The 11650-nt window shown below is 25.5% G+C and overlaps 2 protein-coding genes across 2 annotated transcripts; one reads left to right on the top strand and one right to left on the bottom strand.

Moving 5' to 3' along the window:
• Positions 1–583: 583 nt before the first annotated feature.
• LOC149062622 (uncharacterized) lies at positions 584–4069 on the bottom strand. Its single transcript, XM_089215378.1, has 2 exons — positions 3853–4069; positions 584–2487 (listed from the first exon to the last, which is right to left on the bottom strand). Exons 1-2 carry the CDS (start codon positions 4067–4069, stop codon positions 584–586), a joined length of 2121 nt encoding a protein of 706 aa, XP_089071504.1.
• A 26-nt stretch (positions 4070–4095) lies between these two features.
• On the top strand, positions 4096–9793 carry LOC149062621 (uncharacterized). The gene is made up of 12 exons (XM_089217300.1): positions 4096–4996; positions 5136–5346; positions 5908–6051; positions 6512–6559; positions 6640–6780; positions 6872–6979; positions 7080–7154; positions 7244–7348; positions 7423–7482; positions 7669–7919; positions 8205–8367; positions 8960–9793. The coding sequence occupies exons 2-12, from the start codon at positions 5148–5150 to the stop codon at positions 9118–9120; spliced, it is 1455 nt and encodes a 484-aa protein (XP_089073426.1). The 5' UTR covers positions 4096–4996; positions 5136–5147; the 3' UTR covers positions 9121–9793.
• Positions 9794–11650: the final 1857 nt, after the last annotated feature.

Below are 11650 nucleotides of genomic sequence, written 5' to 3'. Positions count from 1 at the left end.
GTCGAATTAATTAATTTATATTATATAATACTATTTGCATCTAATCTTAACATTTAATAACAATTTATACAAAATAAAAATCGCAGTAAATACGAATACCTAGACACATTCGCAACACATTAACAAAACATAAATATAAATAGTGAATCGGTATTTAAAAACGTAGCACGGGTTTCCCTAGCTAGTGCATGTTTCAGTAATTGAAGTTTATAATACAATATTAATATACTCCGACGGTCGAGTGGCAGAATAGCGATATCTTTAAAAATAATAACTCAATTTTCAAATATACTTATAAAATTAACAGTTTTATAAAGATAATAATATACATATTATATACAAGACAAATTAGTAATTGGTATACACTTAATATTTAAAACTCTACGAATGTTAATGTAGGTATAGTATCTATTATAAATACAAAAGTATAATATAAAATAAATACCTGAATATAAAAATAAAAAATAAAACAAGTACCTATATACTTGTACCTATACCTAGTTGTATTTAATCACAAATTTATTTTAATATTCTTAATACGATATAAATATAAAATTAAAATAGTATATATTATTATAAACCATTATACAGTGGTATATGTATGAATCAGAGCAAAAGAAACAGCATTAGCTTCATTATATTTTAAAACCATACATTTACATTTTATACAATCTACTTTCCAATATTCTAAACTATTATTTAAATCACTAACTGAAAAAATATTTAACTTTGAGCTGAGCAATGGCTTTTTATAATAACTTGTTACTTTCTTAAAACGAAATCCAATTATAATTTCTTCATTATTTGCAGTATGACATATATTAACTACTTTTACAATATCTCCTCTTTTTGTTTGGACATAACAGTTGGAGTCGTTAATTTTTACTTCTGTATTTTTAAAACTTAAAATTTTAAACTGACTTGTTATCTTTAAATCGTGTAACATGATTATAGGTCCATTAATATGTTTATTTTTATACGCGAATATATTATTTGGATTTGAATTATCAATGATGATTTGTGGTTTAAATGTTACGCGTTCTGAATACCGTTTTACAGCTTGTTGTAAAGGCTGATGGCTTTTCCTTACATATTTTTTTAGTGTTTTCATATGATTTTCAAAGGGGAATGAACTACATTCGTCTAATTTTCCAAACATTTTATAATCATCACATATATGAATAACTGAATGCACGTTATGTGAAATCCATTCTTTACCATAAAGAACACCAAACTTTCTGACAAAATACACAAGTAGTTCATTGCAATAATTCAAAAGGCCATCACTTAAATTGGGTGTTAATAATAATGAAATACTTGTATGTAAACACATAAAATTTAAGTAACATTGCTCACTTATTACGTTTTTTAATACAATGGGCCCTAAATAAATTAGAAATGTTCTAAATTCGGTGGCTTTCCAACGGTTGACTTCATCAACACCACGAGGTTTTCGTTGGAAATCATTTGTCATTGATGATTTTAAGGAAACTAATAACGAACTGAGTATTTTAGTTTTGGAACTTTGTATTCGAACATTTAAAGGTCCCTTTAGCCACAACTTAATCAATTTTTTCACTATACCTAAACAAATTAAATGCATATAATCAAGTGAAAAACAATTGATTATATTTATATTAGGAATATTAATAAGTATAGACATCGATGATCCAATGTGATGTTCTTCTTGTTCCCTATTTACGAACTGTTCGTGTGTTCTTTTTGGACAATTTAAATCAGGAAAACATACTCCGCGGTTAAGATATTCTCCTTCTATTTGACATCGTGAACATGAAAAATAGCCACTATGCCCCTTATTCTTTAGTACAAATGATTTTGCTGGGACATCACAACAAAATACATCCAATATAATTTTAATTTTACAGATTTTACCTGACGTGTTTATAAGTTCCAAACCATTTAATAGTAGATCACGAATTTCAGTATAAAAATCAAACAAAAATTCATTACTGTCTGAAGGCTTCGCATTGCCCCAATACAAACCAATTGGAAATACGAATTCAGAATTGGGTCGTATATAGCATAAAATAGGCCAAAATGTACTATTGGAACTTTTAGTTAGTGGCAGCCCGTCAATTCCGATTACCAATTTTAAAATATAATTTTCATCATTAAATAAGTAATAATTTTTTATACTGTTGGCAATACCAAAATGAAAATATTTTCCCGGGAAAACGTCTTTAAGAGGTATAATACTACTAGACAAATCAGTTTTCATTAGAGTCCTCGCATCGGTAGGAAGTGTAGGGTCATAACAAGATTTTAAAATTTTTAATAGGTCAGAAGTAGCTGTATTTGGTATTCCATGTTTAACAACCCACTCTGCAAGTTGAATATTTGCAGGTACTGGTACGTGTTCGTCAATTGTAAATCGTGGAGACGTTTTACAATTTGTAGGTTCGTCGTCGTCAGAACTCGTATTATCTTCATCACTACTATTTGATAAAGCCTCAATAGATTCTTGAACTATTATATATATAATAAACAAAAATAATTTATTACAATATGCCATATGGGCACCTATCATTATAAATTATAATTTTTAAATTTTATAAATGTAGAAAATAAAATGAGAACTCTATACCTAAACTATAAGAGTCATTATCATTCTAAAATACCTAAATCTATATCCTATATGCAGTATGCACTTATTATAATATCTATTATTCTATCATTCATTATGCTATTATAAACAGGGTGATACTTTTAAGTGGGACCACTAATTATCTCGAAAAGTATTAACTTTTTTTAGTTTTTTTTTCTAAACTTCTAGGTTTATTTTTTTCTAAAACTGTATGATATTTAAATTTTTTTCACCCTTATATTTATTGGTGAAATCACTATCAACTTTTGATTTTCAAATGGTAACATATAATAAAAATATCATGAATTAATAAAACCATTTTTATTATAAATTTACGCGTTAACATTTTTATATTTCGTTGATTGGTTTGCGAGTTACAGCTCCTCAAAGTATTGGTGTTTGAAGGAGGACAGCTGGTGTTATAGTCGGTAAAAATATGCAGCATGTTTATACTATTTCTTCATTTGTGAAGTCCAGGAGCTATAACTGATAAATTCGATACCGTACGAACTAATAGGTAACAATATCGATAACTGTTGTACTTTGTACATGATTAGTTGAAAGTCTTATTACACCTATAATATGCTAATTTTACCATAAAAGCTACGTTTTAATGACCTTGGCTATCGTATTGGATCCCCTCCATTGTCTTCATTACATGACAATATTATGATATCATTACGATTTACGACGCATAGACGCATATACCTATTTATTATTACCATACAATAATAATAATATTATCAATATTTGGCGATACCTTTATCATTATTTATTGATTAAATTAATGTTCTGTTCCTAATTAATATATGTATTTTATTATTTACTTTATGCATGATACTATAATCATATTACCAGTCACGGACTTTCAAGGTATACCTTGGTCTTTAGTGGTAATCAAATATAATTATGTGGTGATACCATTTTAATTTTTAAATCGTTATCTGTGAAATTTTGATTAAAATAAATATGTCATCATGTATTTCCAGTTTATCATTTATTATTCTTGGGTAATTCAGTATGTCCAATTAGTCGATATTTCGATAAGTTAATAAATAATAAGGGTTCAAAGTACAATGGCAATCTTTAATTAATTGTTATTTATGTTAACGCGTAAATTCATAATAAAATTGGGGTTATTAATACATGATATTTTTATTATATGTTATTTTGCCGATAAATATTTTAATTAAAATAAATCACTATTATATTCAGTATAATTTTTCTAATTTTTTAAAAGTACCTACCTTCATTTAATCGACATGGTTCTGTAGGAAGTGGACTATTGGCAATATTAATATTATTATTAGTAGACATTTCGAATAAAACTGTAGTTTGTTCTACAACTTCTCCATGACTACATTGGACATCATCTTCAGCATCTTCTCCTTGTAAATTGGATATAATGCAATTTAGTTCCTCGTCAACACGTCTCCTTTTAGTAGTTCTACTTAAATTACTCATTTTTAAATTACTTGCTTAACAGTAATTAAAAATAGTAGTCAGTTTCAAAAAATAAATAAAATATGGGTATTCACAACTTTTGTGCTTGTAATAAACGAATTGAGTGAAAATAACGTTATAAATTAACCATTTCACTAATATTAGTCAGCTACTCCCCCTATTATAAGAATCTACACGTTTAATATGTCCAAAATGGCCGCAGACTTCTATACTTTTTTTTTGTTTATTACATTTTTAAATGTTTCAGCATATTATATGCTATTATCAGTTTTCTTACTTTCTAATTAGAGTTCTAAAAATATTTAAAAATTAAATAAATATTTATGCATACTACAGAATGCGTAGTAAATTTTGAAGTAAAATTTTACTTCGATATTCAATGCATGACAATTTAATATTTACATTGTTCGTGAAATACGCAATAATAACAGGCGGGACGTAAAACCGGGCTAGTTTAATCTGTGTATTGTGTTATGTAATAAATAACATTATTGTTATCGTTTTATTGATGGACGATTCGCGATTATTATATCCTTATTTATGATATCTTAATTATGTAATTATGGGTAATTCCCAATCCCAAATGATATCGCAAGAATACTGATTACTGAACGTCGCGCGTCGCCGCGTCGGTTACTCGGTTCTATCGTTCTATGTGAGTATTATGTGAGTATGACGTGATTAAAACGATAACAGTATTCAGTAGACAGTAATAATAATAAACATTTACCATTTGCCACTTTGCCGAATGCCGAGTAAAAACTCGTCTGCGCGTCAGGAGGTTTCGTTCGCGATTTTTTCTCCCTTAAATAGTTAAATTTATAATTTATAATAATCATCCGTTATAATAACAGTATTTTTATGGTGACTGTGCGTTTGTATGCTTCTTTCTATACTTATGTTCAACATTAAGCCTCACTACTACAGGTTAGTAATCATTATAATACTATCTATTTATTATATATATTTTCAGTAAATAAAATTTATTATAAAATTATACATATTCAATATTCATCATTTTTATGCACCTACAGTACCTATATACAATTAAATTTTATTTTTGCAGAATATATAAAAAATGTGGTCCATCGTACATTTCTCAACAGATAATACTGTGGAGGTAGTCCCTTCACATTGGATGAAGAAGGATGGCCTGCAATGTGCCTGGCCGAAAACAACCAGAAAAAGTTTTTTACTTAAAGCAATTATCAATAAAATTAAACCTAATAAAACAGATTTCAATTATTTTGATGCGCGGTGTCTGGCTAGATATATCGGTAAGAAATTTAGAATATTGCAATTTTATTACTTTTTATAATAATTTAGGTATAGCCAGTATAGCTATTGGTATAATATTGTTTATTAATTTCAATAATATTATGTTTAATATATTAATAATTTATTATGTAGGTACCAATAAGTGTTCTTATATCAGTATGATATAAGTATATTTTATTTTTATCTAAGTAGTTTATTCCAAAGCTTGTGCTAAGGAATTTTTAGATCTGCTCAACATCTTAATATTTTTACACATGTAGGTTAAAAAATTGCCGTTAATTATTTAATTACACAGTATAAATAACACACAATACTTTATTATTTTTCTGTTATTAATATGAAATTGGTTTTTAGAACTACCCGTTAGTGCAAGCTCTGGACTTTATTCTCACAATTGTTTATTTGTTCAATATATTACTTTATTTTTAGAATTTTTTGAGGTTCAGTTGTTATATTTGATTTTAAAATGTTACACCTAACTATTGTTTAAGCTAAAAACTTTGAATAAGAACTGATTGCATAGTGCATACATTAATATTTTCATGAATTTTAACCTTCAGATAATTTTGCAAATGCCCAAAAAAAATGTGAATTGGCCAAATGCAGATCGGATATTTCTTCTGGTGCTGATGAAAATAAAAATAAAACATCTAGAAAGTTAAAAAAGAAAAAGCAAACTTTAATAGATTCAAGCTCAGAATCGGGTAAGATTTGAAATATTTGGCAATAATAGTAGACATTTAAGTAAGATTTTTTAAACTGTTATGTTGAAAACTATATGTAGAGATATAATATATAATATTATGCTAAATTGACATAAGTAAATTTCTTAAAACAAAACCATTTATACTCAATATCATATTTTTGATGTTTAACATTTTTTGATCTCTCTAACTGTTTATTGTCCCCTTAAGATGTAACACAATAAGAGTTTATTGTACATATAATTTACTTATTAAACTAAAATTGTATTATTATATCTGTTATCTATATACCTATGTGTATAGGTGTAGACTTCAAAGTATATTTATGAATTGGTAAGAAGTACAAATATGTAGGTTCTTGGGCAAAATTTATTGAAGTAGTGAATCAGTACTTTACATATCATAATAAATAAATAATGATAAAATATAGTTTTAATTGATTTTTATTTTTACACGATAGACCGAGAACAATCTAATGATGATGATGATATGCCATGTTTTATTTCTGGTAAAATCAATAAAATATAATGATTTGAATTAATTTATAATAATATATATGTGTAGCTTATATCCTTTTTATTCTATTAGATACAGAACATATTTCTAATCAACCAAATCTGTTTAAGAAAAAGAAAACTTGCTCTGAAAATAACAACCAGATGAAATGTTTTAATGGTTGGTCACCATTAAAAATGTATACTAATAATGATGTCGGAGAAGATTTGTTAGGTATAAGACATAGTTTTAAAATACCTAAAAATTTTTTTTCAATGCTTTAAAAGATCATATGAAACTACAATTAGTTAATACATTTTTACAGATGACAATCTTAATATTTGTCCAGAAAAAGAAACTTTAGTTGAAATTATTGAAAACTCTTCAACTCCATTGAAAGTTGCCAATGAACATTCACAATCTTCTTCTACAGGTGATTTTAATGTTTCATTATTATAAATTTATTATCTATATTATTATTTCACTAATTTAAATATACATTGTTTTTTTTTTTTTTTTGTTATTAAACTCAGCAAAAAAAAAATCACCTTTATATGAAAAATCAAAAAACATTAGTAATAATGAATCAATTTCATCTTTATCAAATGGTAATATAATAGTACCTACAGTAAAAGCATACTATTTATCTTTTTTATTTTTACTATATTATCATATTATCCAATATCTATTCCCAAAGGTGCAAAACGAAGTTTATTTCTTGATTTATCTGAACATTGTAAAAGTTCTGAAAATTCTGCTTCTACGACAAATTATGACAACTCTTTGATATCTGAATCATATGGTTAGTAATCAATAGTCAATTTTTTTTTAAATTTATAATAATTGTTTTAATATTTTTATGGTTTTTGTTGATAGGAAAAAGTATTTTAACCAGTAAACAAAAAGTAAATGCAAATTCAATTACGACTAAAAATGGTAAGTTACTTATTACTATTTTAACCAAAAGTTTTCATTGTCATAACCTTATTTTAATTTCTGACTTGTTCAATTTAATGTTTATAGCAAAGTTTTAATATATTTGTATTACTTTAAAATAAATATATATTTATATATACTAATAATAATAATTTATATGATATTTTATATGTTTTTTGTAAACAGATATTGTTTTTCAAAAGTCTGTCCTTCACCAGCTACTTACAATGAAATTTGAAATTCGTACACTTGATGAAAAACTCAATAATCTCACTAAACTCATAGAAGAAAGTAATAATAACTTGAAACCCAAGAATTATGAAACAGATATTACAGATAATTATCAGTTTGATTTGGACTTGCCTATAAATTCACTTGACCAGTTAGACGAATTGGAAATAAAATTAATCAGTGATAAAACTTATCGTGCTTATTTGGTAATTATTCCTATTCAAATTAAATGTAGTTTAATTTTATATTGATAAGATATACTATATAAGTATACTATATACTCATAGGCGAAACTACGGGTCAGGCCACTAAGGCCATGGCCTGACCTAATACTAACTGTATAATATACTGACATAATAAAATTTTAAATTTAAATAAAAAAATTTATTTTAAAATTAGAATTTTTTTCATATTTTTCATTTGGCCTGTCCTAATACAATTTTCTAGTTTCGCCTATGTATATACTTATACTATAAGTCTTTAATTTTTAGGTAAAACGACTCTCTGCAATTGGAGGAAAAACCATTAAAATTATGGTTAAACGAATAATGTCAATGTTATTTATTCAAGAAGTTTTGTGTGCTTTTTCATATAATGGCCGTGGCAATAAAAAGCAAAGTTTTTCCAAACTAATGACAAATAAATTAATTTTTGGTAAGTAATTTTATGTATATATATAATACAACTATTTTTATGCATGCAATTATAAATTATTTTTATGGCTTAGAATTTTACAAGGTTGCTCTTGTATTATATAATTAGTTTGATAATAAGTGATATTTTCTTTTGTACTTTTGACAAAAATAATAGATTCCTTGTATTTACTAATTTTAAATAGAGTTTAAACTTCAGTAACACTATATTTAAATATCTTAACCCTCGCACCTATGTCATCTTAGAAATATTATACATCAAACAGTCATTTATATGTGTTTATAAACACATTCTTATTTTAACCTAATAAATTTATATATAAAAATAATACATTTCCTATATAGAATATTAGAATTGTCTATGCCTCCATAGTTACAATATTAAATGAGTTAAACTTTAATTTAAATAACCTGTCAGATTTCAGTTTTGTGCATTTATTTTCATTGTATAATGTGTATAATATAATGTAAAGTAAACTTTTGAATGTTAGTTTTTTTTAGTAAAAAAAATATAATATATTAATTTTTCCACATTTAAATACTTATTGGTTTTGTAATGCTTTATGTGTGTTGTTAAAATTTTTTTTTTTTAGAGTCTGTTCAACAAATTAAAAAGTTTTCTATGTTAGAAACTTGCACTAATGACATAGAAGAAGTTATTAAATATGTGCTTATTCAATCTCCCTTCAAAATTAAAAAAAAATCTGATACGATGACTACTACAGCAAGTCAGCAAATAATTAATAATGTATAATATTGGGAATTCCAGGAAGTTACTGGATTGCCTATTTTTTTTCATTTATCAGATGATCTTCACTTTTTTATAATTAAATTAAGTACATTTTCAATTTTATTTATATTCTGCCATACATTTATAACATATGTAAAATAATTTTCTATCACATTATCAAATATAATAAGAAACAATTTTATTGTTTTAATTTTATATTATAATTTTATTTCATTATGAGCTAATAACAATTATATATATATATATATATATACTGTATACATTCCGTGGTGTATTGATGTCTGGAGACGGTCTTCACTTTTTTTTATATTTAAATAAGGTAAATTTTCAATTTTATTTGTATTCAGCAATACATTTATAATATTATAAATATATTATGTAATATTAATATTATGTAAAATTGATTTTTTTATATTCATAATATTTTATGTTATAATTTTATTTAATTATGAGCTAATAACAACTATTATATATACAGTATACATTCAGTGGTGTACTTGATGTGGGGGATGGTCTTCACTTTTTTTTATATTTTGTTAAATAAGGTACATTTCAATTTTATTTGTAATCTGCAATACATTTATAACATATGTAAATTTTTTTTTTTATATTATATTCTATCATTTTCTATCATATTATTAAATATAATAAAAATGTTTTTATAATTAAATAATGATTAATATACAATATATAATGTATAATATGTATGTATATATTAATAATTTGTTAAACAAATAATTCCCCCTCCCCTCCATCCATTAACGAATTTTGCGTAATCTACTATGTAGATTGGTAATGAATGTTACATAAATGTCTAATTTTTGGTTAAATAATGATTTATTTGAAATTTATTAAATCTTGTTTATGTGGTATAATAATGTTTGATAACGCTTAATTTAACAACATTGATTACACGTTTAGATTATGATGTTTAATCAATTTAGAATTTTTGACCAATCAATGTTAACGTAAGGTTATTTTAATGTTTAAATGAACATTTCTCAATCAAAATTCAATGTTTATTTAATGATTAACATTATTTTTGTGATATTAAATTAACATTTATTTAAAGTTAGTATGTTATGTGGGAACAATGGAGAAATTGTCAAAAGTTATATTATCTAAAGAAGTATGAAAGTTTTCATAGTCGGAAATATTATAAACATATATAGATGGGATTTAAGGTCTGACCTGTGGTTGCTGAGTACTGTCGTTTTCTGTGTTAATGTTCGTTTCGCCGGTGTCTTGTAGAGTTAATAGTGGAGAGAATCTATTTTTACTAGTGTGAGGAGGTGTAAGAGCGGCACTGCTAGTTCTTTTCTTTGAAGTGTCAGGAAGGTTGAGGTCTTGAGGTGAAGTATTTTTATTATTGGAATGCATTGAAATTAATTAAAAACACGCGCGATTACGGAGTAACGGAGTACTGCGGACGACTTTACACTACGGCTACTGATAGCCAACTGAAATTTTGATTGTCTAAATAGTAAATCTTTATATAGTCATAATCCGTACCTCTGTGCATTAACTGATCTAGGTACTGTAAAAAATTTTTTAATAGAAGCTTCACAATACTTCACAAATTTACAAAAATTAAAAAAAGGAAAATTATCTCAATCTCCCTGTTTTAAAGGGCTTACACAGACCATTAAAGGTGTATTGCAATTTTTTGAAGCAGAGAAATCTAATGATATTGTATTTTTAATGACTAATCGTTTAAATCAGGATGTTTTAGAAAACCTCTTTAGTATTTTTCGACAAAATGGTGGTTATAACAAAAACCCAACAGCTAGAACAATCAGAACTTCCATAAGAAGTAATTGTATTTTTTCTTTATGTACATCAAAAGCGACAAATTGTGAGGAAACCCAAGAAGATGATAATCCAATTATAATTGACCCAGTTAGTTCACTAAATAAAATAAATTTTAACAGTTCGAAATTATCATCTGATTCCGACACAGAATGTAATTCTAATTTATCTCTCTGTTTTTTTTTCATCTGACGAGGACTCAAATAATACTGATAGTAATAATGATGTCACTTTAGAAGACTGTTCTGTAACATATTTCGCAGGATATTTGGGCTATAAATGTATGAAAAAATTTAATTGTAACCAATGTCAACTTGAACTATTTGTTGATAAAAACTTAAATGATAAAAAGCAGTTGCATCTTCTTAATAAAAATTATACTTCAGTTGATAATGAAAGTGGACTTAAAGCACCATCAAATAGCTTAAATAATGTAGTAAATAAAATTTCAACTAACTGAGCGCTTAAAAAATAATAATACAATTAAAAAATGGCTTGATGAATCATTGACAAACTGCATAGATCATAAAATGTACATAATTGAACAACTTTTAATTTGTAAAATATTTAATAAAACAAAATTATCTTCAACTACCTCAAAATACTACCCGCAAAACTTTCTAAATTAAAAATATTAAACCATATTTAAATAAATTAAATACATTTTTTCTTGTTCTGACCTTATACCTATTTGCATAAAACAATATAGAAGCAGTCTTAACTG

This window comes from Diuraphis noxia, unplaced genomic scaffold, assembly GCF_037042655.1.
Source record: "Diuraphis noxia isolate RWA-SAM2 unplaced genomic scaffold, SU_Dnox_SAM2 contig0001, whole genome shotgun sequence".
Lineage (NCBI taxonomy): Eukaryota > Metazoa > Arthropoda > Insecta > Hemiptera > Aphididae > Diuraphis > Diuraphis noxia.
The sequence above is the reverse complement of the archived record's forward strand: the minus strand, read 5'-3'. Positions and strand labels throughout refer to the sequence as shown.

Bases quoted from the DNA above. Each gene is read 5' to 3' on its own strand.
- LOC149062621 (XM_089217300.1), top strand. From the start codon at position 5,148: ATGTGGTCCATCGTACATTTCTCAACAGATAATACTGTGGAGGTAGTC. The intron at 7,155-7,243 runs GTAATATAATAG...CTATTCCCAAAG, and splicing joins AATTTCATCTTTATCAAATG to GTGCAAAACGAAGTTTATTT. The intron at 7,483-7,668 runs GTAAGTTACTTA...TTTTGTAAACAG, and splicing joins TTCAATTACGACTAAAAATG to ATATTGTTTTTCAAAAGTCT.
- LOC149062622 (XM_089215378.1), bottom strand. From the start codon at position 4,069: ATGAGTAATTTAAGTAGAACTACTAAAAGGAGACGTGTTGACGAGGAA. The intron at 2,488-3,852 runs GTAGGTACTTTT...TATATATAATAG, and splicing joins ACCATGTCGATTAAATGAAG to TTCAAGAATCTATTGAGGCT.